The sequence below is a fragment of the Podarcis vaucheri genome, assembly GCF_965113315.1.
Source record: "Podarcis vaucheri genome assembly, chromosome: 14".
Classification (NCBI taxonomy): Eukaryota; Metazoa; Chordata; class Lepidosauria; order Squamata; family Lacertidae; genus Podarcis; species Podarcis vaucheri.
The window spans coordinates 29,533,876-29,558,105 of NC_138752.1; the positions used below are offsets into that span (position 1 = coordinate 29,533,876).

The window sequence follows — 24,230 nt, forward strand, 5'->3', positions numbered from 1 at the left end:
GCCCAGACCTTATGCAGGAAGCGCAGCGGCAGAGGAGATTTGGACTCATCATTGTCTGCCCTTCCCCACACACACACGCCAAGGGAATCCTCATTAAATAACCAACATTGTCTAATCTCCCTGTGAGCAAATCAGGATCAATGCTCCATAAATGGATTGCCTGGCAGCACCGCCTTCTCTTCCTCAGGAACCAGCTCCCCAGCTCCCACTCTCTCTATATATATATAGAATTTTGATTTATGACAAACATTTCAAACAGAATCATCTTTACATATTATATTTTGACTTTCCACTCCCTTTCTCTCTTCCTTATATTTACTCTTATTTTCCTGCATACCCGAATCTAAATCTATTTTATATTTTATTTCCATCCATTTCATATATGTTTTCAATACTGCACACTTTTACATTAATCCTGCTAATGTTTTAATTTGTTTACAATGAGTTTGTAAATATTCAATAAATGATTTTCATTCCCCTTTAAAGACTCTGTTATCTTTATTTCTTATTCTTCCGATGTTTCGCCATTTCTGCATATTCCATTAGTTTCTGTAGCCATTCTTCTTTTGAGGGAACATTGCCAGCTCTTTGCCCTCAGCAGCAACACCAGGAAGACTTCCTCCTGCAGGCAAGGCTCTTTCTTTGACTGCCCACCTGTGTAACTCCTGACTGCTTCAAAGAAGGCTGCTCACTACATTTGAGCACCAGGGCCTCTGCTAGGCTCCTTTTCACCGAGGCATGCCTGTTGTTATGTGGCTGAAGCTGTTCCTTTGTCCCATCTTCAACAGAGACTGGACGCTTTTAGGCCAAGCACCCAAAACAAAGTAGTCGAGTTGCTCTGCAGCCTATATCCCTTGCATGAACTCACTATTGTGGTGACCCAGCACCTAAAGGTGTTCCTCACTGAAAAACCAGGCCATAAGAGAGTCCTCCTGAGAGTTCTTAGAGGGAGGTGGGAAATGTTGTTCCTAACTGAAACTGCAAGTACACGCACAACCCTCTATGAAAATCCAGTTGTTCAGAGGTTATCTGCCTTCTACAATTTAGGGGATACTTTTAGGACAGAAGAGAAGTTATTCCTACTCTCCTACTGAAGAAGGAGGACCTTCTCTGTACTTGACCTGCTACAGCTCATGAGTGAGGCTGCCACAAGAGAGGTGATGGTGACTGGTGGTAAATATTGTGTGTGCAGATAGAACACAGACAATTTCAACAGGAGGAGGAGGAGGAGGAGGAGGAGGAAGAAGAAGAAGAAGAAGAAGAAGAAGAAGAAGAAGAAGAACCCTGCCAAGGGAAACAAGGCAACTGGGATATCAGAATGGCCCTTGGTGGATCTTCAGAGCAATAAGGAACCCTTGAAGTACATGGCCCTTATGGTGCACATAGATGTACATCCTGAGGGGGGACAAGGCTGCTCTCCATACAACCAATTTTCACTCTTTTCAGCCAAACTGCAAAGTGCTGCCTGGCTGGCCCTTGTGGCAGTCATGAAGCCCCTCCTTTGCCCAGACTTGTGTTTCAAAGAGGTATGGGAGAAGAACACAACACAGTAAGAGTGGTGTTTGTCTGCTTTTAGAAAAGGGAGAATAATCATGCCAGAAGCAGAGCACCCCACCCCACCCCACAATGCAGAAAACCCTTTGCCAGTCCATGCAGGGAGCTGTATGTCTGTCCACACCCTGGAATTTGTTCTCCTCCTCAGCTCAACACTAGGAACAGGCCAGTCTTTGGGTTGAATGAGACATGTATTCCAAGGTGGCTTCCCTGCAAATTGGCAGGGAAATGAATAGAGCGCAGAAGAAAATATAAGCAGCAAGCTGGGTTGCAGGGCAAAATCCAGCCTCAGAGTATCCAGCCTCAGCTGGAAAGGATCTTCCCACCCTTTCACAATGATAGCCTTCCTTTACGCTTAGGGAACATCATCATCAAAGGTGTCAATGAGAGCCAGCCACTTGACTTCGGGTGCCATGTTTCATTCTTGGATAAACTTCGCTTGCAAACCTCTCAATCACTGGTGGTGGTGGTGGTAGAGAAAGAGGAGGAGGAAGAGTTCCTTTGGGGACTTAGAGCCACACAGTTCCATAGCAGCTGTGGGTCTGCCCCATCCCAGGAGAAACAAGTGGGCACACACAACAAGTATTTGGCCCTGATGCCCCTCAGAAGTCCTTGCTGTCAGAGAAGGTGGAACTTCACACTTCTGCAAGGCTTTCTAGGGTCAACCCAGGAAAAGAAGCAGCAACTCAGCTTGGCTGGGGAGCAGGAGCATCTGTCTGCAAAAGATGGCAGTGAGGAGACACATGAGCTTTCACAGCCTCACAATTTCTTATTTATCTCTTACATTTTTTCCACCTTTCCTCCAAGGAGCTCAAGGTGGCATACATCTCCCCATTTTATTCTCACAACAACCCTGTGAGGTAGATTAGGCTTGGAGGCAGTGACTGGCCAAAGGTCACCCAATAAGACTAATGGCTGAGTGGGGATTTGAATCTTGGTCTCCCAGGCCCTAGTCAGCACTCTAACCACTACACCACACTGGCCAAACAACATGCCCACAAAGGCAGCTGCCACAAGGCCACGGGAACAGTCTTGGGGAAAAAACCCAGCAGCAGCAGCAGCAGCACCCCCCAGGATAAAGGGGCAGGAAGACACCTGCTAAGTGACAAGGACCCTCAATCCTTTGACTTAACTAGGCCATGATAACAAACCTGAGCACTGTGAGCAATGGTGGGTGTTGTCATGTCTTCCGGAGTGGCCCCTCCTGGGCCAGTGCATTCCAGCTGCCCCCTCTGCCGCCTTGCTAGTTTGGAGAGCTCAGCATGGATAGCCTAGAGACAGCCAATGTCATTTTAATCCTTCTGGGGAGCAAATGGTTAATACACTTGGAAGATGGGGAAGGAATCACCTCCAGTACCCGCTGAGCACCCTCCCACCAATGCTAGGAATATGATGTCATCTCAGCGCGAGCTGAGCAAAAGAGGAGATGCCAGTCGCAAGTGCCGAAAGTGGCAGAGGATGAAGTTGGCCCAGCAAAGATGGACCTTCCCCACCGCCTCTGCTATTGTCCCTTGTCTGCCTTTGCCCCTAGTGTGTCCTGTTGCCCCACCTTGGTAGTTGGCTCCAGCTGCAGGGCCCTCTTCAGAACTGCGGTGGCTGCCTGGTCCTCTCCCCGCTCTGACAATAGCTAAATAGCAGAGAGAGAGTGACAGAGATGGGATGGTATATGAATTGGGTAGGGGTTGGGCTGTTCTCTGCAGCTGTTCCTTGACCCTCCCTCATGCCTTCTCTCACCTCTTGTGGTCAAAATTCCCTTTCCCCCCACTTCAATCCAGACACAGCATTAGGTCAATATTGTGGAACAGGGACCTTTGCCACCACCCCCACCACCCCACTCTGGATCTCAGCCAGCTGTACGGCCTTCAGCATGCTGTTCCCTAGCCAAGTTCTTCCCTCCTGGCCCTGGAGCAGGTGAGGGGCTGGGAGGCGTTTCCCTCATCACCTTCCCTTTCCTGTAAAGTGCCTTGATGTTCTCTGGGTCAAGCTGTATAACTTCATTGCAGGATGCCAGGGCCTCATCCAAAAGCTTCAGCTTCAGCTGGGCAGCTGCACAGTTGTTGAGGCATTTGACCCGATGGTCATGCAGCTCCTCTTCCTCCTCCTGGCTTGGGCAGTCTAGAGAGAAACACACATAGGTGCAGCATCACCCCCAGCCAGGAGGTGCAGATGGGGCTGAGCCCCAGAACTGGGCTTCTGCAGTAGGGATGGGTCAAGTGTGCCTTTGCGGGAGAGCACCTCTGGGACAGGGTTCCTCTCCCTTTTCATCCAAACTGCCCACATTTGGGATCACGGCACTATTTCCAGGCAAGCTGCCCGTCAGCTCTAATTGAACCCTTGCCAACCCCATGTTTCCAACACGCATCCACATGGCTGCGTTGGGAGGGCTTCATCCCCCAGTGCATCCCAAGCCCTCAGAACAGTGCCTCACCTGTCCCCGGCAGGGAGAGGACATGCAAAGCCTGCTGATAGGAGTGCAGGGCCTGCTGGTAGTCCCCCCGCTCAAAGTGGAAGTTGCCCCACTCCCGCTTCTGGTTGCCCAGGCTGAGGCGCTCCATGGTGGGCAACAGCAACAGGTCCGGGCTGTCCTGCACGTGCAGCAGAGTCACCTCGTACAGCAACGTGGCATCTTTGGGAATATCTGGCTCTCTGCAGGAGGAGGAGGAGGAGGAGAGGCCTCTGAGAACACACAGCTCTCTTCCCCCACCAAGGACCCAGATGTTGCCCCCTCCCTGCCCACCAGTCACAGTGCAGAGCAATGATTGATGACTACCTGCCCAGGTGACCGTAGGCACAAGCAGGGCCAGCGAGGAAAAGGGCTATTTCACCAAGCTGCATGGAGAGGACGCCAAGGTCCAAAGCCTAGGGAGAGAAAAAGGAAACAAGGACCTGACCCAAAGTGCCCCCCCAACACACACACACACACACACACACACACACACACACACACATCCTGCTGTCACACCTCTCAGCACCACTACGTGCAACAGTACATTGGCTTGGGAGCAACAGCCATTCTCATGTGGTCTGCATTGGCCTCTGCTATGATAGCGCACAGGCAGAAAAGGTGAGATCCTATGTAGAGGGAGGGCCCTATGAGCATGAGGTTGGGGGTGGCTGCAAAGCTGACAGTCCTTTCCACTGAAACAGAACAGAAGCAGAACGACAGCAGGATTCCCCACAATTTGTGGCATTCAGTTGCTCAGGCAACGGAGAGAAACGGGGGCTGAGAATGGGCTGCCCCTGTGGGGCAGGCTGCCAGGCAAAGCCAGGGGGGAAAGGATCAGGAGGAGAAAATGCACAAAGGAACAAGGGAGCCCCTGGGCTGCAGCCTTCCCACACCTCACCTGTATTGCCTCCCCCTGGCCGAGGACAAAGGTGAGCTTTTGGTCCTTTTCCACCAGGCTGTGGTCCTCCAGGATTCCCAGCATCTTCACAGTAACCTCTTGGCCCAGTTGTGGCCAGCTGCCTCCCTCTGGACTGCTCTTCACCAGCCGCTTCCGTAGGGACTTGTCCTCTGTAGGGTGGAAAGGGGAGCATCAGCTCAACTACAGGTGCAGGTGTTTGCTTGAGGAAGTGTGTGGAACTCCAACTGCCCAGGTGCAAAGGAAGGCCAAGGGAGTGATGGAGGATGAGGAAGTTACAGCCCCTCTCTCACAACACAACCTGCTCTGGCCAAATGGAGGGGCCTTTTCTCCCCACCATGAGGTACTGCAGTGTCCCACCTGCCCAGTTACCTCCAAATGGTCCTGGGCCAGGGTCTGATTTACGCATAGGTGAAGTACACCACAGTTTAGGGCTTCAGGTGATGAAGGCCTCCAAATGCAAAAAAGGGACTAGTTTGTTTTCATTTGCCTTCTCTGTACTCATATCTACGCAAAAACAAAACATTTATTTCTCTTTGGCCTTCCCGATCTGTTAGACTAATATACTTTTGGGGGAAGGAGTAGAACAATGGGGCCTCTCAAACTTGGCAGAGCTGAGAGCATCAGAAGGTCTTAATGTGGTTCCCCACACCCACCAGTTTTTCTCCTGCCTGGGGGGAAAAATCCACGTCACCCAGGACTTTAAGCATTTGCATTATGCTGCCTTCGTTTATCCTCTTATTCCTTTTGATGCACCACCACACATTCTGTGGGGTGCTGAGGTGGGCATCAGTCAAGCCACTCCTCATTCTGATGCACCTCTAGAACCCCATGGGTGTGAGGGCAGCCCCTGGTCTGGGTCGCTGAGGCGGGGGCAGGGGGCTTTCTGGCTAAGAAAGCGAACCCAGCAACCATCTCCTGCCCCCAGTGGCTTCTGGCTGTGGCGCTTGTTAGCCAGCGATGTCACCCCGTCCCCCAATGACTGGCACCAGAGAGGATCATGTAGGGTCTGAGAGGCCGAGCCGCCCTGTTGCCTCCAAGGCCCTTTGGGGAGCAGCGGGACCCTCCATCTCCTGGCCTGAAAGCCCCCTGCGCTCCGGGCCTCACCTCGGAGGTCCTCCCAGCCGTCAGCCGCAAAGAGCGCTGCAAAGCCGCCTCTTTCTCCTCCCAGCAAGCGCTCCAGCCGCTGGTAAAAGGCTCGCTCCTGAAGCTGGGGCGGGGGCTCCTGGATGATAGTGTGGGGCAGCAGGAAATGGACCCTCCGTCCAAGATGGGGGCTGCCTCCCTCCAGCAGCACCGGCCCGAGGCTGGCGCCCGCCCCTTCGCCTTCCTCCTCCTCCTCGCCCTGAAACATCTTGACCAAGAACATGGTGGGCTGCTCCTCCGTCCTCGGAAGGGGCTTCCCGGAGCGAGGGGCTTTGCCGGCAGCCGCGCATCAGGATCTCGAGGGATTTGCTTCCCCGCCTTGCATGCGACGGTCGGAGCAGGCCGGCAGCGGCAGAAGCGAGAGGCCGCTTAGCCGTCTCTCCTTCCCTCAGTCTACACTGAGCGCCTGTAATTCAATTATAGAGTAAGCCCCCCTACGCCCCAGCTGCGCTCAGGCTTACTTCCAAGGAGGATCTGGGCGTCAGGCTGCGGCTGGGTTTAGCAGGGATCAGCAGGGCCCCCTCCCACATCTCAAGCGGGGCCCCTCCCTTTGGGCTGCCTTAATAAACCCAAGTAAATGCCTTCGCGTCTATAACAGAAGAGGCGGCGAGCAGCAACCCGCTGTTCACCCAGACGCGACGGAAAAGGGGGTTTCCTCTTATACTACGCGAGGCCCCAAAGACTTGCGCTAAGAGGGAATACCTCCCGTGGATGAATGGGTTCCTCCCCATCTCCTGACAGGCTAGATTCTGAGAAAACTCAGTTGGCTTTGCCCTCCATCCCAATTCTCTCATGTATGAACAGACCACCCAGAAGCAGAAATGCCAACCTCAATAAAAAATCGGGGGAGCAGGTAAGCTCCGCTCGCATAATTGATCACATGTTGCGGTGCATGTACACTATTTGAATAGCAGTGCCCATCAACTGGGGGGGGGGGGGCGCAAATATTTTATGGGGGCTGAACACCCCATGGCGCCCAGGAGTTGGCTCCTATGCCCAGAAGTAAACGTCTATGAAGGTCTTCTGGGCGAGGGAAGCCGCTCAACCGAAGAGGCGCACCCGAGTTTTGGCGGTTCTTAGGGGATGCTGCTCCGCCCCAGATTATTGCCCGGTGACCTGCGGGGCTCTAAGAGGCTTAGTGGAGAGTCCCAAGAAGCACGTGGCCCCGCTGCACGTGGCCAAGCGTCCGGGGTCGGCTGCCGCGGGGGGCTTTGGAGTAGAAGCGATGCCCGGGGCCCAAAGGGGGGCTCAGCCCCGGGATCTCCGGTCTGGGGGACCGGGGACAATGGGCAGAAGCTCCCCCGAAGACCTGGATAACGGACCGGCCGTTCTTCCTCGGGGCAAACTGTTGAGGGGCTTGGTGGGTAATCGGCGGCGCCCTTCTTCTGGAAGGGACGGCAGACTAAAGCTCCGAGGTCTCTTCTTGCTCCGGGCCTTTCCCACGCCCCAAACGGAGGCAGGTCTGGCCAGGCATCCCGGGCTGGGCACGCGCACCGGTTTGTGGAGCAGCAGCGGCTGCCGAGCAAGGAGCAGCGGCCCCGCCCCGCCGTCGAGCCCAAGTCCCGCCCAGGCGCCGCCGCCACAGCCGCTCACTCTAGCAATGCCGCGGCGGGCGACGGAGCGCCTTTCCTACCGCCCCGGCTCGCGGGGCGCCCGCCTCAGCCTCTTCCACGTGAAACTGACCGACTCGGCCCTCCAGGCCTTGCTCGCCTACCAGCGGTGTCAGGTAATGGGCTGGCTTGGAGGCGATTGCCGGACGGCCGGTCACTTGGCGGGAGGGGTGGTCTCACTGCCCGCTTTTTTTCTGCAGGTGGCGGCGCCTCGTCCCGTGATCGCCTTCCAGGGCAGCCAAGGGGTAAGGATATTTCCCAGCGCCGTGCATTGGGCAGAGGTCCTGTCGAGTCCCATCGCCGGGGCTGGGCAACGGAGGGGCGCCGTGGCCGTTGCTATCGCCGTGGGCGCCGCCTGCTTGCTAACGAGCTCCCCGCGGCTTTCTGCAAGGCGGCTAACGAGTCTCGCGCGAGCGGCAGACCGAGCCTGGCTGCGGCATCCTCCCCGCGGAGTGCTCTGCTGTCTTGGCGCTGGAACGGGGCAACCCGCCCCGTCGAAAGCCACTTCTTTTTCGGTCTGAAAGTCCCCTTTAGTAGCAAGGGAAGAGGGAAAGAGACGGGGTGGGCAGGAGCCGCGCCTTCGCTGCTCTGTATGGGGAGCTCCGCCCACTCCCTTCCTGCGCAGGGCCAAGACTGACCCCTGGAAAAGCACCGCCGCACAGTGTTTTTCACTCAGGCAGAGCCAGGTCCCACAGACACAGAAACAGCCCCCAGCCACATGTCTAGGGTCAGGCCCTGCTCCCTCCTGAGGCCAAGGGGCCAGACCAGATCCCCCCTCTTCTCTTTCTATGCTGTCCAGTATCTGAAGGTGCCCTGCGGAGCCACTGCTGGCCGTCGTGACCCACGGACTTTCCGCTTCACCTTCTACCTCTCACGCTATACGAAGGAGCAGCCGCAGGCCAGCTTTGATTGCGTCCGCCAGGCCAGTACCAGGTAAGCTGGCCCAGCCCAAAGGCTATTTCCCTGGGGGGTGGGAATGGGGGAGAGAGGCTTCCCTGAACATTGCTCTTCTTTGCCCAGGTGGTTGGAGGGCAGAGGAGCCATCCAGGAGAAGATCACCATCTGTGCCATGGTTGTGGAGGCCTCCCAGTCCAGATGGGGGGTAGAGAGGTCGACCTGCCATAGGGCAGCAGCTGCGTTCCCAAACCCAGGTGAGGAGAGAGGGGCAAGGGGCAGCAAGGGCTTCTTGGATAGGAGCTGAAGGGGGAATTGGCACAAATTGCCACCACCTCTCTCCCCTACCCACTTCCTGAAAGGAACAATTTGTGAGCGCTGCCATTCAAAGGTCTCTGGTTCTAACCTAGAATGTATATATCCTAAGAAGCAGTGGAACTTGTTTTAAAACCACCTAGCAAACTGTTTTTACTAACGTGTGATCATAATGGAACAGTTTAGTTTGGTATCTTAACGAAAACCTTATAACTAGTATAAAGCTACCCTGGATTTATGAAATCCTTCCATGTGTGAACCACCTTGAGATCTTTGGATTAAGGGTGGTATACAAATTTAGTAAGTGGATCTGAAGTGCAACATCCAAATTTCATCTCAGTTGCTATAGACAATCACTGTGGATGAAGAATAGAAACAGTCTTCTGCAATTAGCATTGGGGAGGGGGTTGAACTACTGACAGCCAAGGCTGGCTCTATTCCCTCACTCTCTTTGCCTTGACTTTCTGCTTTTCTGCACTGTAGAGACTGGCGCCCTCCTCCCAAGGAAAGCAGCCTCAGAGAGCCCCAGAGGGAAAGGCAATGAAAGCAGTCCCCCAGTCAATGAGCCCCCATGGCCACCAGTACAGGTGCTGGACGGAAGCGACCAGAGGGCTAAGAGGCTGTTGGGCTTATTGGAGAGGCCACAGTTGCAGGCTGAGGTAGGTCTGGGAGAGGCCACTGGGCTTCCTCACCTTGCTGGAGCCTCCCTCACCACCCCTTTACCCCACAGATGGGGCAGCTGAGCCCCCCAGAAAGAAGTTGCAGCTTGAAAGAAGACAGTCTGCAACCTAGAAAGGAGGCCTGGACAGGTGCTCTGCAGCAGCACCAGGAAGCATCTGAGCACTTGCGCAGGTATAGCAATGAGTCTGGGAGTTAGACTACTGGGGAGGGATAGGGGATCCTTGTGGTCTTAGTCCTCATTCTCTCTCTCTCTCTCTCTCCCCTCCCTCTCTAGCATAATCCTGTCTCTTTATGTGTGGGTGCATAGTTGTTCCCACTATTCTGCTCTGCCGTGGTCAGCTTTTAACAGTTCTCTTTCCACTTCTGCAGGAAAGAGGCCCAGCAAGCTTTGGCCAAGCCCTTCCCAAGCCCTCCATCTGAAAAGTTTGCCCCTTCTCAAGGCGGTAGTCCTTTAAGAGCGGTGAGTCCTGCAATGGTGGTGCTTTAATTCAGAGTCCTGCAACAGTGCTTTAATTCAGAGCAGTAGCAGCAACAGCCGATGATGCCATGGCAAGGCTGTGGTTGCATCACCCCCTCTGGGCAGCCTCTCTAATTCCCAGGCATTGCAGGCTCCTGTGGGCACAGGGGGAGAGGGACTTTCTTGTCTTCCATTTCTGTTCTCATTTGCCTGCCTGTGTGTGCTACTGCATGGTGGTTTTCAGTTGGTCTTCCTGCCTAGAGGGAACCATCATTATCCTGTTGTTCCTAGTATCCACTTGGCAGACTCGACTGTAAGAGAGGGCTTATCATTTGCCATACTCAGACACAGTGCTTTAAAGTGGACTGTGCCTGGAAAGAGTGAAGTGTGGATATTATTTTTCAGAGACTACAACCTCTCCGAGCTGCACTTGGGCCAAGATCCAGGAGATGGCAGGGACCTCACTTTACAGGAGCCGAGAGCAGCTGGTGGGGACGCAAAATGCAGCCTGCAGCGGCAGTGAAAAGCAGGGCCCAGACCGATTGCAGTGACATCATAGGAGAGGTTCAGAGCTCGGATGAGGAACCTGAAGCAGGAAGTCATAGAGCACCAGAGGTTGAGTGGCCAGGGGAAGAGGAGAGGCAGGCAGGTGAGGAGTCTGGCAGATGCACTCCCAGCACAAACATCAAATATGATGGCAACTGGAACCTCTGCAGTCTGCTCCTGACCTTGAGCAAAATGGAAAGCTCAGCCTTCCCAGTCTGGCAGAATGGTTTAAACTAGGAGGTACCTGTGCTGTCAACTTGGGTCTAAAAAGCTGTCTAGAACCACCTTCCCAATCTTCCCAGTGTTTTGGACTGCAGAGCAGTTGGGCTGATGGGAGGTGTAGACCAAAATATCCAGATGGAATAAGCCTGGGAAAGCACTGAGCAACACACACTGGTGGGAGATGCTGGTGTCCAATGCAGGGCTGCAGGACGACTGCTGCCACCACAATGACTCTGCTTTTCCTTTTTCCCTCCCCAGACCATGCCAGCACCTCAGAGGAAAACCTCAAATACTACTTGTAAGTATTTAGCTGCACTGCACATATGGCAAGGGCATTTTTCATAGGCCTCAGCCATTTGGGAACCAGCATCATTTTCACTGGTGCCCAGCCTTGTTGTACATTTGGTGTGGGGATCTCATGCCTAGGGAACAAATGGAGCTTCTGGAAGACTGTCCATGCTGGAAGACAGTCCTTGGGACCAAAAAAGGTTCTACTCCTGATGTGGGAGATGGATTGGAGAGGTGGCTGCTGCTGTTGGCCTTCCCAACCAATAAAGTGTTTGATACCTTGGGTCAAATTCCCCAAGGGAGGAGGCTCTCCCTTTCCATCTTCTGACTCACATGTGTCTTTTGAAACTAGGAAATATGTCCCCATTTGCTCAGTAAAGCAGTACCGAGCCTACCAGGAGGACTTCAGTGCAGACTACACCACATACCGCCACCTCCATGCCAGGATTGGGAGTGTGAGCAGGAGGTTTGCCCAGCTGGGCACAAGGCTTAGGCGAATGCAGCAAGGAACCAAGGAGTACAAGGTAACAACATTTCAGGAAACAAAAGGGAAGAGACCTTCCCTGCCTGGGTCCTGGGCTGAACTAGCTCTCTTGGGTTACAGGTCCTAGAAGATCAGATTTTGCAAGAATACAGGCACTTCAAAAAGGTGAGGAACCCAGGCTGGCATCAGGGAGGGGGGTGCTTTCTTTCCCCCTGGTGGCTGAACTGTTTCCTTCTCTGCAGGTGTATCCTAACTACCAAGAAGAAAAGAGGCACTGCGAGTATCTGCACCACAAGCTCTCCCACATCAAGGCTCAAATCCTAAACTTTGAGCAGAATGTCCCTCCGGCTGGGCAGAGGGGCTGTGGCGAGAGGAGATGATGAGGGCAGCATGACCTGCAACTCCTCACAGCAAGCACATGGGGGCTCTAGTGTTTCACTGCAACTGCTTGCTCTTGGAGTGAGCTTTGTACAGTTTAAGAACAGGCCCGGCTTACAGTACGTTCCTCTTATGTTTTGGTCCAAGTCTGCTCTGCAACATCTTGCTAGCTGAAAGCAATTTGAAAAGAAACACTTAAAGCAGGGCGAGGGTGCTCCCTTTTCCCCGTCCTTCTGTAGCAACTTGTTTGTGACAGCCTAAAGTAACTTCAATCTATCCACAACCAGAGCAGCCATCTTTGGTTTGAAACAAAGCTGTGCTTTAGAATTGTTTCATAGTCAGCAAGTATATTCTTGTGCCTTAATTGGAAAAACTGGAGTGTGGGTAGTCTTGCATTTTTAGGTAGGACAATCTCAATATGCTAACACTTAGCTTGTCCAACTCCTGTTGACATTTGTTCAGACACTCACACCCAAGGCAGTAGGAACTTTGCTAGAAACATTTTCTTCAAGGAATACTTTAATCTTGCCTGGCTTATGCTGCTTTGTTTTCAAAGTTTCTAGTGGCTGCAGAGACAGGTCTTTGTCACACAGGCTTAAAGCTTGGCACCTACCACATCTCTCAGAGACTCTCCACATGAGAAGTTATACAAAAAATTGCATTTTGTGAAGATTGTTTAAACAGACATGACATCTCCCTTCACTTCGTATCAATCAGTTATGTTATCAATCTGCTACATGTTCATTTGACAATGCTGCTTAGGCCGCTCTGCAGAGCTAGGCTATCCAAAGCTAAAATCAACATGCAAAGTTCTCAAGAACAGCTGAGTTGTTCAGTAACTTCTATGGGGAACAAAAGATATCTGGCAGAGCAGCCTCCCAAGTTAGCAAAGTACCAGAAACAGGTAAATGTATCCCGCTCAAAGAGACAGGGAGAAGTCTTTCCCCTTCCAACATCACAGAAAGGCAACTTGGGGCCTAAGGGGGTCATTTATTGATTCACTTCTTCAAATGTACAAAAAATTAGAAAACAAACCCTCCCCCTCCCCACCCACAAATATCAGCCAGTCCAGGGCATTCAAGGCCAGTGCAGTTAAGAGATGAGGGGGCAGGAAATTAAACAGAACAGCAGCAGCAGCTGGGTCCCCTCTGCTCAATGTGGCTTCACTTTCCAACAGCTTAGACTGCCCCACAGGGCCCCACCTCCAGGAGCGGCCATGGGCTCTTCTGCAGACAAAGGCGATGATGACACCAAGCCCCCCTCCCCGCTCACAGATCCTCCTTGGGCGCCTTCTTCTTCTTCTTGGGTTTTTCATCCTCCTGTAGAATGGGTGGGTAAGTGGCCTCCCGCTTCAGGTAGCTGACAAAGTCGTTCACCTCACGCCCCCCCTGTCAAGAAGACACAAGTCAGGCAAAGTGCAACAGTGCTCAAGGCATTAAGTTCAATCACTAACACACACAGCAACCTCAACACATTCCACTTGATCATTTATGCTACTTGCCATATTTTAGGATTAATGGGCAAAAGAAAAAAGACTTCATTGCAGCTGGTGATTATTACTCTAGGGAACCCGGTATAAGCATGAACTCACCTCATATTTCTTTGGACTTTGCTTGCTCCCCGCAGGCGAAAAATAAATTGTGGGGAAGCTGTCAACAAAGAAAGAAAGACCACTCAGCAGGGCATTCAGTGCTATCCTGAATGACTGCCCTGGAGGAAATATGCCTGGTGTTTACATGCATAAACCTCCATACAGCAGCCATTCTTCAAGGGGGCATAGTGCAAGCACACAATGTAGGTGTGGGTGGGGTGCAAAGGACTCCTCCTAAAAGGCCCAAGACTGGCCTGCAGGACAGCTACTCTATCATTGACAGCAGAGGGCAGGCAAGAACCAGCCAGTGGCTACCAAGCATAAGTCTCTTACCCTCGCACTTCATAGGGAGAAGGCACATCATTGGCTGTAGCATCCATCTTGGCTATAATAATGTTGGGATCTTTGCTGAGCTGTTGAAAGATAATCCAATCAGCAATTTCACACTGGTAGAAGCAGTCAATTCATGATAGCAGAGCAGTGCCAGTCCCCTAGGGGCTATTCCACACCCAGGAGAACCTTGCTCAAATACACAGTATCAAGGCCCCTGCAGGTAAGATCCCTTCTCTATGGTCACCTATGAACAGGGACCTCTATTAAGGGAGAGAGACAGGCACTCAGATCCTCCTCCCGCTCCTTGGGCATACCTTCTCTCCAAGCTCCTTGTATTTGGGTTCCAGGTTCTTGCAGTGGCCACACCAAGGCGCGTAGAACTCCACAAGCACATCCTTGCCCTCAGCATTCACGATTTCGTCAAAGTTCTCAGCCACAACCACCTGGGGGAGAACATACAGTCTCAAAAGGGGAGGTTCCCAAGACACACTGTGCCTAATTTTAGTGTTATTACAAGCTGAATAATATGCAGGAAGATTCTCATTTTCCCAGCAGTTCAATCAATATACAGATCACATAAAAATCTGCCTGTTTCCCATCTATGAATTGAATTCCTGAATTCCAGGTGTCCAGAAACAGTTTTGGTATGCATCAAGGACATATAAACTTAAACTTAATTCAGAGAAAACATAGCTACTTTAAGATTTCCTTGTACTTCAAATTTTGGGTTTGTTCAACCCAACTTGTAATTTCAATTTGTCTTTTTCATGTTTGTTGATGAAACTGCCCAGCAGCTATTAACATCAGCCACCCTGGGAAAGCTACAGCCTCAAGACATAGCTCAGAAAGAGCTGAAGTTAATAAATGTGCACAATAATCTTATTTAAACTGCATGAAACTTAAAACAAAGTGGAAAAATTTGTGGGCATTTTGGAATTTGATATGGAATGTTTTGGGGTGTTGCACATCAGTCATAACTTGTCACCTGCTGCAACATGACCCAAAATACAACAGAGGAGTCCCCTTCTTGGTTAATAATAATAATAATAATAATCAAATTTTATTTATATCCCACCCTCCCCAGCCAAAGCCGGGCTCAGAGCAGCTAACAACAGTAAAATAATACAGCATTCTAAAATCAATTCATTATAAAATCAGTTCAAATCAAATTGATGGCAACCATTGGGCTAGAGTTCTGTGAAGAATTACCAAAGGAAGGGGTCAGGCTGTGCCTTGACCAAAGGCCTGGTGGAACAGCTCTGTCTTGCAGGCCCTGCAGAAAGATGTCAAGTCCCACAGGGCCCCAGTCTCTTGTGACAAGAGCGTTCCACCAGATCGGAGCCACAGCCGAAAAGCCCTGGCTCCGGTTGAGGCCAGCCTAACCTCTCTGTGGCCTGGGACATCCAAGGTGTTTTTTGTTTGAAGACCGTAAGGTCCTGCATGGGACATACCAAGAGAGGCAGCCCCGTAGGTATGAGGGTCCTAGGCTATATAGGGCTTTAAAGGTTAAAACCAGCACCTTAAACCTGATCCTGTACTCCACTGGGAGCCAGTGCAGCTGGTATAGCACTGGGTGAGTGTGATCCTGCAGCGAGGATCCCATAAGGAGTCTTGCCGCAGCATTCTGCACCCGCTGGAGTTTCTGGGTCAGTCTCAATGGCAGCCCCACGTAGAGCGAGTTATTCTTACGAGATCTAGTTTTTTTTAAGCTAGAAGTAGGGGACCCTCCAGCTGCTGTTGACCTATTGCTCCCATAATCCCTTATCTTTGGGCAACGCTGGTTAGGGCTGATGGAAGTTCAATATCATCTGAAGGGGCCCAAGGCTCCCACCACCCTTGAGACAGAACAAGCAGCAGCTCCCACCTTCACAGGCCCATCATTGTTCTCTGGGATGGGCTCAGATTTCAGGTATTTCTTCAGGTTTCCATCAAAATAATCCTGGAGGAATCTCTCCAGGGCCTTCCCATCACGGCTGCAAACCAAACAAGAGAATTGTTTCAACCAGTCCTTCCCCAACTTGTAACCCCCCTTCTAAAGTCACTAGAAGAAATCCCAGACTTTCTGTCCTGGATTGGCCTATGATGCTTTGTGTGCAGAATTGCTCAGGAAAAGGCAGTGGGATGTCCCCACTCCAGACCACCCCAGAAGTAGTGTGCACCCTTGCAGTATAAACAAATGCTCCACTTACGAGAACTCCTCCTGCATGACAAATTTCTCTCCCTTAGCTGTCCTGATGGCAACAAGAGGAACATCGGTGGTAGAGCCATCCAATCCAAACTCTGAGAGCTCATGACCGAAGGTCTTCCGACTAGCAACAGCAAAGTTGAGTTTGTGTCCAGCATCCAGGAAACTCCGGGCTACCTTCATCACTCTGCAGAAGCAATAACAAAACTTTTTTGTGATAGCCCAAGATAATCAGGAGTCACAGTGCACCTGTCTTCTTCAAGGCATGCATGAAGGCAAGCAAACCATTTTAATTAATTAAGAGCCAATTTCGGAAGTACCCTGGCTCAGGCAGAGGTGGTAATGTGTTCAGGTCAAAGCAGTTCCAAATTCTATAGCTAAAGGATCAAGAGCCACCAAGGTGATCAATGATTGGCCAAGGGCAGAAGTGTCACTGCCCAGTCTCCTTCCATAAGTTATTTACTGCTGATGGGGGACCTCCATAGCTTATACTATTGCTGGCTTCTTTCCCCCCACTCTTCCTAGGGAGGGGGATGTTTGCATGCTGGAACTGCTGCAGCCCTTCTGTTTGGGCTACAGAGCAGCCACAAGAGGCATGGCCTCTGGCACAGACATGAGTCCACTGGATTAAGACAAAGTGTCCTGCTCTCAGTGGTCAACCAGATGCTCCAGTGCAGATGTTTTCAACCTTTTTGAGTCCACTGCTCCCTTGACCAACTATATTCTTTCTGTGACACCCCTGTGGGACTCAGGAGCCCAGTTATGTCACCCCTTGCCTGCAGAGCTGGCAGCCTCTCACTCTTTTCAAATACCCTACTTCACAAAGTGTTTTCTCAGCCTCTCCTCTTCTTGGAGTTCTCTGGCCAGGTCTCTGAGCTGCTTCCCCTGCCCCATAGGGGCCTAGGACTTGTCTGTTCATTCCCAGCAGCAAGGGCTGGTGAACTGGCTGGCTAGGCTCCCTCACCTGCTTGCTTGCTTGCTTACTTACTACGAGGCCACCTCAGCTTCTGGCAACTAGCAGAGCTTGTAGCCAAGGATGCTGCAACAAACAGTCACACAAGCCTTTGGGAGGCAGAGACATGAGAGGGCATCAGAGGAGGGAGGGAGGCACCCCTGACCATCATTCAAGGCACCCCAGAGTGCCATGGCACACTGGCTGAAAACCACTGCCCCAGTAGGAAGCCAGCAAGCAGGACCCGATTGCAGCATCAGCAGTGATCTCCCTGCCTATGATTCCCAGCAACTGGCAGGTCAGGCACATATTGCCTGTGACAGTGGGGGCAGAACATATCAGTGGCTTGCAGGTCTCTCCAACCTCACTCATTTCACTTCCCCAGGGAAGTCCTTGCTGTGTTCTCACCTGTTGCGCCAGTAGTTGGAGCCCTTGGGATTCTTTTCATAATCTACGTCGTAATAAGCCACCAGCAGGTCCTTGCCTTGGATCAGCTCTTTGTTGTCTTCCGTCATGTGTGGGCAGATGCCAAAGCTAAAGAACAGAAGGAACCCCCAAATCACGTTAGCATGTGGATCTCACGCTGCGGACACAGACACTCACTATAGACTGGCAGGAGGGAAGCTGCCATGCACTTACATGTTCTCCTGAAGGAACTTCTTGATCTTGCCAGTTGTGATCTTGTCCTCTGTGTATCGCACAGTGTTGTCCTCAAATTTGTTTTCCAGGTGTGGGGGACGGAACAGGATAATGCCTCTGTGGAAAGTTGATCAATGCAACTTGACAGTGAACCAAGCACACATCACCCTCAAACAGGCTGTGCTCTTGCTAGGGCTTGGCTCACAAACAGGACTCCCTTGTTCTTTCAACATGGGCTTCCAGCCACATTTGCTAGCAGGTGTCTCAGCTGCTTAACCAACTCCCCAAGGAAAAGCTGAATGACAGTCAGCAAGCACCTCAAGCTCTGACTTGCCTGCTCCCTTCAGGTGGCAGGAAAAACAAGCAGGAAGCAGCCCAGCAGGGACTTGAGTGTTGGCAGGGGGGGGGGAGGGATGCTGCGTAGGACCGTGGAAAGTACAATCACTATTTTACAAAGACAGTTGCTAGGAACACGTTTGAGTGTTGCTCAAGCTCAGTTCAAAGAGAACCAATGGTCTATCCATCAGAAACAGCTTGCTATACAAGTGGGGGAAATTCATTGTGGGGAGCAACAGGAAGCCAGCCAGAGCTGTTATGCCCAGATGCATTTCTGAAATTTGTGTCTTATATTCTTATATTTTGGTAGACCAATCAGGAGAATAGAGGCCCATGTGCTACTTACTCGCCATCTGGCTCATATTTCTTTACTAGATCCTCATCACTTGTGTGCCCAAAGCGGTAATGGTCTCGCAAGTTGCTCGCTGCTTTCATGTACTCTGAATGTGCATCACCAAACAACTCCTTGAAGAAACCTGCAGAACATCATAAAAGGCAAAGGACTCCATATGAAAGAAGAGTAGAAGAAGCAGTTTAGCTATTACACCTGGACACAAAAACAACTTGACTGCCCAAACCAGTGAGCCATATGCAAGAACCTGCAAATTGCATCCAAGGAACCCATTCCCCGGCTTCTAATACTTGAAGCTGGGAGTGGCTCAAATCAACACTGCCGAACGTTTTTATCTGAACATTTTTACTACTGAGATCAGGTTAACAGGGTGCCACACTTAAGACTGGAATAGAAGAGGCAACTCTGCACTGCCAGTTCAAAGCTCTGTGAGATACTGTGCTAACACCTGCAGTCTATGATGCCTAATTCCAGAAAGACTGGAGATCCCCCTCCACATCTTAGCATGTGAAGGCTCAGGGGGGGAAATCTGATCACCTCCCCCACCCAAAAACCCCTCACTACTTACCCACCACAGCAGGATCCTTTTCACTGATGAATTTTTCAAAAGTATCAGAGCGGAGAGCAACTGAGGCTGGCCCAGCCTGTTTCTTCAGGTGGCTCACAATTCCATCTTGGGAGAGAAGTTTGGCATAGTTAGTGGCAGGCTGCATGTAGGGACTGCTTTGCAGACATCCAATGTCTTCAAAAACTGCACTATACAAGGCATTACACAAATAACCTTTAAATGAAGGCTTCAATCAGAAGAGCCCTATAGCTAGATCAGAACAATGGCCCATATTGTCCAGAATCTTGTTCTTGCAGAGGCCTACCAGATGATGTTGGGAAGTCTACAAGCAGAATATGCATGCAATAACCCTCCACTCTGTGCCAGGGCTGCTGCAGACTATTAACCAGCTCCTCCAGCACTCACAGCCTGGCCTACAGTTCCTTACCAGCTGTTCTTGGACCATCATAGGTACCAGACTCCTCCCCGTTCCTGAAGATCTTGAGAGTTGGATAGCCACTCACTCCATACTTGTTGCAGGTGTTTGAGTTTGCTGTACAGTCAACCTTAAAGAGAATGTGAGCAGGGTTTGCCTTTTCCACAGTAAAGGATGGTAGCATCTCTAAAAAACAACAACCATCTAGTCTGCACATTGCCAACACCATAGATGCATGCAAACATCCTCATCCAAGCATTCCCATCTAACACCAACAGAGGCTCTTCCTATACCTCCAGGGACTTTGATCAAAAGAACAGCAGTCATAGATTCAAAGCTTTTTATCCCACGTTACTCCCCACCACATACACACAGGCATCAATAGAACTGACTCCCAACTCCACTATCAGTAGTCAAGCAATTTAACTTATGGAAAAGGTCCCTTTTCTGCAGAGTTTCATGCAGTAGCACATTACAAAACTAACCTTCACAAGTGGCACTATTCCCTTTAGCCTGGTGGCAGCAGACTCATACTCAGGAGCAAGGCGTTTACAGTGTCCACACCTACAAGATTAAAAGTTCAATGCATGGTTGGCATACCACTTTCTTTCATCAGCAAGGACTGTTTGGCCCAAGATCGCACTTGTATCTCAACAGGTCAGATACAAATCAATGACTAAAACTGTGCAGGGTTTTAAAATTTAAATTTGTTTTAAAGGAGTCAATACTCTTGAATAAGTAGGTTAATGTGACATAATCTAGATATAAGCACATTAGCCCATCCTTGTATTCAAGTACTAGTCTGGCACAGACAACCAGAATTTATTTATTGTGATTATTAATATCCTGCCTTCCAGACGATGAATGCTTTTGAGGCATACTACAATTAACATCACTATCCATGGGGGCAAGGGAAAAGAATGAGCAATATGGTAGAACACAGAGAGTTACGAGAATCCTTCCCAGAAGATAGCTGGTAGTTGATAGCCTTATGCAGGGACAAGCCAAGTTAGACAGAAGCTGGCTCTTGACCTTCTTTTTGTCTGCCTCTCTTGATTTCCTGAGATCCTTCCCTCATGGCAATTGTGAGTTCTATGCAAGTGTGATGGGAGGGATGGAGCAAGAGACTGAAGCAGTCTCTCCTCTGTGCTCAACACAGAAATCAAGTGGGTTGCTAGACAACGGAAGTCTCCTCTTCCATATACCCAGCATAGGCTTAGACCTGCAGCTTCCTATTTCTGGTCAGCCTTCAGTAGGCTAGCATTTAGCTAGCTTGTAATTTTGAGTGGTTTTCTCTACAGTGAATCATTACCCCTACCAGATGCACATTCAAAAGGATTTATGAATACACAATTTGATTTTTACTAAAATATGAATACTTTCACTAAACCTACAAAATGTAGGCATTTCATTTACTTTCTTGAATTTCTATCCCACCTTTCTCACATCATAGAACCCATGGAGGCATAAATATGGTTCCCAAATTCCTGTTTTGGCAATGATCAAACCTGATTGTCTTCAGCAAAGTATTGTCCTTGTGTACCAAGTTTCATACCACGGGATTTTATGCTAAACTGTCTTTTATTGTTCTGTGAAGGGCTATGTTTTGCTTTTATTACAAGTATACACTGAGATTCATTTGCATCAAGGACCACTGAGACACTTGAAGCCAGTGGGCTGGGCACCATGAATCATCCATCTTGCTTGGCAAGGGCACCCCGCTCCCGCAAAAAGCACAAGCTAATAATGGCCCCATCAACCCCATGAAGCGGACAGAGCGAGGAGGCTTCGCCGTTCTCACAAGGGCAGCACCTACGGTTCACCCAAGAACCAACTATCCACCGGAAGCTAGCAGGCGGCCAACCCTTCCGTTTCTGCCGATAAGACGCCCTGATGGCTGCCCCAACTTCTCCGCAAAGGTAGCGGGCACTTCCCAGGGGACCAACAGCCAATCCCTGATAGTGACAGCCCAGCGGAGCAGCCAACCGGGAGCAGCCACGGCAACAAGATCCCGCCCTCCGCAGGCACTTGCCCCGGTGTAGCCTGGGGGCTGCAGTTTCAAAACCGGCTGCGGCACCAGCGCCGGATCCACCGCGGCTTTCCCCGCCCGATAAAGAGGCCGCTACCAACCCGAACCAGCTGCCCTTCACGGCGGCCGGGCGAATCGCGGAGAGGCTTCCGCGGATATCGCGTCCGGAATGCGCAGAATTCACCCCCACAGGCCTGACAGACAAGAGGCAGCGGCGAGAGGCAGGTCGGCAGGCGGACTCCCTCCTTCCTTTCCTCCCTCGCTCTTCCCATTCTCGGCTCCGCGTCAGTTAAGGCAGCGGCAGCGACGAAGGGATCCACCGGCCTGCCAACCTCCCTCTCCCCGTCTGTCTATGGACCTGTGGGAGGCGCGCGCACGAGAAACGTGCCGCTCCTCTTCCTGCGCGCGCAGAGCCGAAGCAGCGGGGGCCTCGCCGCCCCGCCCCCCATGAGCGCCCTGGCCCCGTTGCCCTCCCCGCCCGCCCTCCTTCTCTCCCTCCGACCCACCATGGGGCGTAGAACTCGACGAGGGCGACGCTGCGGTCGGCCAGGCCGCTGTCGAAGTCCTCATCGCTGAGCTCGAGCACGTCAGAGGCGCGTCCCGGCAGCGGCACAAGGGCGAGGAGCAGGGCGAGGAGAAGCGCCTCCATAAGGCCCAGCCGCCGGCGAGCGAGAGAGAGAGGGGGAGAAAGGCGCGGAATACGGAGAGCGAGCCGGAGAAAGCGGCGGCTGAGGCGACTTTCGCTTTCCCTGGTTCTCGCCTCAGCGGGAAGCTAAAGAGGAGGCGGAAGTCCCGCCCCTCCAGGAGACGGGGCCGGATTTGCAGTGTGGCAGCTGCTCACTGGCCCACGCCGGCGCGAGGGCGGCCAATGAGGAGGAGAGATGGTGGCAGGAGGAGGCTGGGTGGCTCTGCGCTCGTCGTCATAGCGATGCCGCGAGGGGCCGCCCTGGCCTCGCGCTCCAGAGCGGGCTTCGCGTGTTGGCCCCGCCTCCCGCCATTGCGGCTCCCTCGTCTCCCCCTCAAGAGCAGCGGCTGAGGGCCAGAAAGATGTCCGCGCCTTTTTCGAAAAGTGCCCCCTATTGTGAAGAGCTGGTCCCTCAGCCGAGAGGCTGAAGCCAAACTCTTTTATCACCCTCGTTGCCCAACTGCAGCACAACAGCCCTGCAGTGCTGCCAGTGGGCCTTTCTCTCCGGTGCCTGCCGCCGCCGCCGCCACCCTCCCCACTTACTCCTGCATCCCCAAATGGGAAGGAAACTGAGATGCATTAAAACAACTACTTTTAAAAAATGTTTTGAGCCAGTGGCCTAGCACTTCTCAGTCAAATCTATGCACACAAATTGCTGGGGAAAGCAGAGCTAGCTAGCTTCCAGCTGCCTTTTCTTTGTCCAAGATCAAAGCAGCTAGCTCATTTCACTGACAGACCCCCTTCAACCAGGAGCTCTGAGACAAACTGCATCTCTGTTTCCTTATGGGCTACTGATCCTAAACCCAGTAACCTGAATGCCATGCAGCTAGGCACATGGGAATTCTATGGCAAACAGACCCACTTCAGCAGTCAATTTAGGAGACATTGTTAGGAATAAAAGGGAAGCAGACAGAAAGGAAAAACAATATAAGATGAACCTTGGTATTATGGCTCTAAACTGAACTAACCCTAGCCTATTCACTACATTCACTGTGTTAACGGTTCAAGTTACTCATGAAGAATAAGCAAGGCTGTCCTGTGTGGTCTAGTTGAGATTTGGTGAGTGATTGCCAAAGAAGTTGAGATTCCTGCATTGCTGGGATTTAGATTAGATGACCCTGAGGTCCCTAGCAATTCTATGATTCTAAGGAGCAGCTCAGCTTTTTAATATCTTCTCCCCTCTCACAGCTCTTCAGATGAAGGGTGGTATACAAATTTAATAATAACAATAAGCCTGTATTTCTGTGCATTTTCTTGCCTGACATGTAGAGATTCTGGCTTAGAGATGCAGTACCTTTGTTATGAAGGCGCTCATTTCATTTGACTGCACATGCCCTGTTGTTATGCAATTCCTTTAGCTATGCTCAGCAATGCAACGTGTACATATTGGTTGAAGAGGAGGCAAACTTTTGGCAGAGTGGCTGCCCTCACTGAAAAGGGATTACGTGTAGACACGGAATTGAGAGGAACAAGAACTCCAGCTTTATGCTAACACGTCATTATGCACCTGTTCATTAGCCAATTGCTAGCACAAATGCAAGTCTTAACTTGAGGGGCACTTGAACAGGACCACGTCAACCCATTGCAACACCACCAGAGACTAGCAATGAGCTTGGCCATCACATGCTTGCACACATCACCCCTCACACATCTAGCAGAATCAAGCAGGGACGGAGTGGTTTTCATGCTCAGCACAGCAGAGTGGTTTAAACCTTTCTCCCCAGCCCAGTGTTATGATGGGGGACACCAGTTGTCCCATCCCTGATAATCATATCAGATCATGTGAGGAAGAAGCTGTGATGTCACCAGCTGCTGCCATCTTGGTTGCAGTGGGAAAGCACCTGGACTGGACCCTGTATGTATGACCAATGCTACCTGATGCCACCTTGGCTTGGGGGCTGTTACGGCTAAAATCTGGGTGCGGGGTTACCCTGCCACCCAGCTCATCGGACTAAGTCCGTGGGTCCCTGCGGAAGAAAATGAGCTCAGCCGGACACAGGAGCAAACTGCAGAAGGTCCAAGTTTATTGCGCAACAGGTTCAAGGCGAGATTGAACCCAGAGAAAGGGGTGACATGAACTTTTGAAATTTCCCTCCATATCCCAGAATACAGTGCAAAATACATCCCAGTTACATCATGAATACATTAAGAAGAGGTTGGGTTACACAGATTAACATATGGAGGAGGGAGGGGTGAATATGCAGAGAG

The 24,230-nt window shown here is 51.3% G+C and overlaps 3 protein-coding genes across 7 annotated transcripts; 1 reads left to right on the forward strand and 2 right to left on the reverse strand.

Annotated features, from left to right (window-relative positions):
• Nucleotides 1–497: 497 nt before the first annotated feature.
• Nucleotides 498–7,865, reverse strand: LOC309518684 (peptidyl-prolyl cis-trans isomerase FKBP8-like). 3 transcript variants are annotated; one of them, XM_082199016.1, is made up of 9 exons: nucleotides 7,746–7,865; nucleotides 5,289–5,423; nucleotides 4,899–5,068; nucleotides 4,325–4,413; nucleotides 3,983–4,200; nucleotides 3,497–3,669; nucleotides 3,104–3,181; nucleotides 2,706–2,825; nucleotides 498–2,270 (listed from the first exon to the last, which is right to left on the reverse strand). In XM_082199016.1, the coding sequence occupies exons 2-9, from the start codon at nucleotides 5,323–5,325 to the stop codon at nucleotides 2,241–2,243; spliced, it is 915 nt and encodes a 304-aa protein (XP_082055142.1). In that variant the 5' UTR covers nucleotides 5,326–5,423; nucleotides 7,746–7,865; the 3' UTR covers nucleotides 498–2,240. The 3 variants fall into 3 exon arrangements, with proteins under 3 accessions (XP_082055142.1, XP_082055140.1, XP_082055141.1); XM_082199014.1 differs by lacking the exons at nucleotides 5,289–5,423; nucleotides 7,746–7,865 and adding an exon at nucleotides 6,024–6,468; XM_082199015.1 differs by lacking the exon at nucleotides 7,746–7,865 and having other exon boundaries at nucleotides 5,289–5,982.
• Nucleotides 7,041–12,994, forward strand: ELL3 (elongation factor for RNA polymerase II 3). Of its 3 annotated transcripts, XM_082199011.1 has the most exons (12): nucleotides 7,045–7,422; nucleotides 7,873–7,917; nucleotides 8,472–8,605; nucleotides 8,693–8,823; nucleotides 9,365–9,540; nucleotides 9,612–9,733; nucleotides 9,932–10,022; nucleotides 10,425–10,668; nucleotides 11,046–11,085; nucleotides 11,428–11,599; nucleotides 11,680–11,724; nucleotides 11,802–12,994. In XM_082199011.1, the coding sequence occupies exons 1-12, from the start codon at nucleotides 7,075–7,077 to the stop codon at nucleotides 11,937–11,939; spliced, it is 1,686 nt and encodes a 561-aa protein (XP_082055137.1). In that variant the 5' UTR covers nucleotides 7,045–7,074; the 3' UTR covers nucleotides 11,940–12,994. The 3 variants fall into 3 exon arrangements, with proteins under 3 accessions (XP_082055136.1, XP_082055138.1, XP_082055137.1); XM_082199010.1 differs by having other exon boundaries at nucleotides 7,041–7,422; nucleotides 11,680–12,994; XM_082199012.1 differs by having other exon boundaries at nucleotides 7,041–7,422; nucleotides 9,365–9,468; nucleotides 11,680–12,994.
• On the reverse strand, nucleotides 12,908–22,123 carry PDIA3 (protein disulfide isomerase family A member 3). Its single transcript, XM_082199013.1, has 13 exons — nucleotides 21,844–22,123; nucleotides 19,794–19,872; nucleotides 19,321–19,438; nucleotides 18,894–18,998; nucleotides 18,320–18,449; nucleotides 17,638–17,754; nucleotides 17,407–17,532; nucleotides 16,051–16,233; nucleotides 15,726–15,834; nucleotides 14,176–14,304; nucleotides 13,862–13,941; nucleotides 13,529–13,586; nucleotides 12,908–13,325 (listed from the first exon to the last, which is right to left on the reverse strand). The coding sequence occupies exons 1-13, from the start codon at nucleotides 21,984–21,986 to the stop codon at nucleotides 13,206–13,208; spliced, it is 1,497 nt and encodes a 498-aa protein (XP_082055139.1). The 5' UTR covers nucleotides 21,987–22,123; the 3' UTR covers nucleotides 12,908–13,205.
• Nucleotides 22,124–24,230: the final 2,107 nt, after the last annotated feature.

Excerpts from the sequence above, each read along its gene's own strand:
- PDIA3 (XM_082199013.1), bottom strand. The coding sequence starts at position 21,986 with ATGGAGGCGCTTCTCCTCGCCCTGCTCCTCGCCCTTGTGCCGCTGCCG. Across the intron at positions 18,999-19,320 it reads TGATGGTCCAAGAACAGCTG|ATGGAATTGTGAGCCACCTG; the intron begins GTAAGGAACTGT and ends TTCTCTCCCAAG. Across the intron at positions 13,587-13,861 it reads TCTCCCTATGAAGTGCGAGG|CTTCCCCACAATTTATTTTT; the intron begins GTAAGAGACTTA and ends CTTTGTTGACAG.
- ELL3 (XM_082199010.1), top strand. The coding sequence starts at position 7,075 with ATGAAGGTCTTCTGGGCGAGGGAAGCCGCTCAACCGAAGAGGCGCACC. Across the intron at positions 7,918-8,471 it reads CCTTCCAGGGCAGCCAAGGG|TATCTGAAGGTGCCCTGCGG; the intron begins GTAAGGATATTT and ends TATGCTGTCCAG. Across the intron at positions 9,541-9,611 it reads GGCCACAGTTGCAGGCTGAG|ATGGGGCAGCTGAGCCCCCC; the intron begins GTAGGTCTGGGA and ends TTTACCCCACAG.
- LOC309518684 (XM_082199014.1), bottom strand. The coding sequence starts at position 6,285 with ATGTTCTTGGTCAAGATGTTTCAGGGCGAGGAGGAGGAGGAAGGCGAA. Across the intron at positions 3,670-3,982 it reads CCTCTCCCTGCCGGGGACAG|ACTGCCCAAGCCAGGAGGAG; the intron begins GTGAGGCACTGT and ends GTTTCTCTCTAG. Across the intron at positions 2,271-2,705 it reads CCATTGCTCACAGTGCTCAG|ACAGATGCTCCTGCTCCCCA; the intron begins GTTTGTTATCAT and ends CATCTTTTGCAG.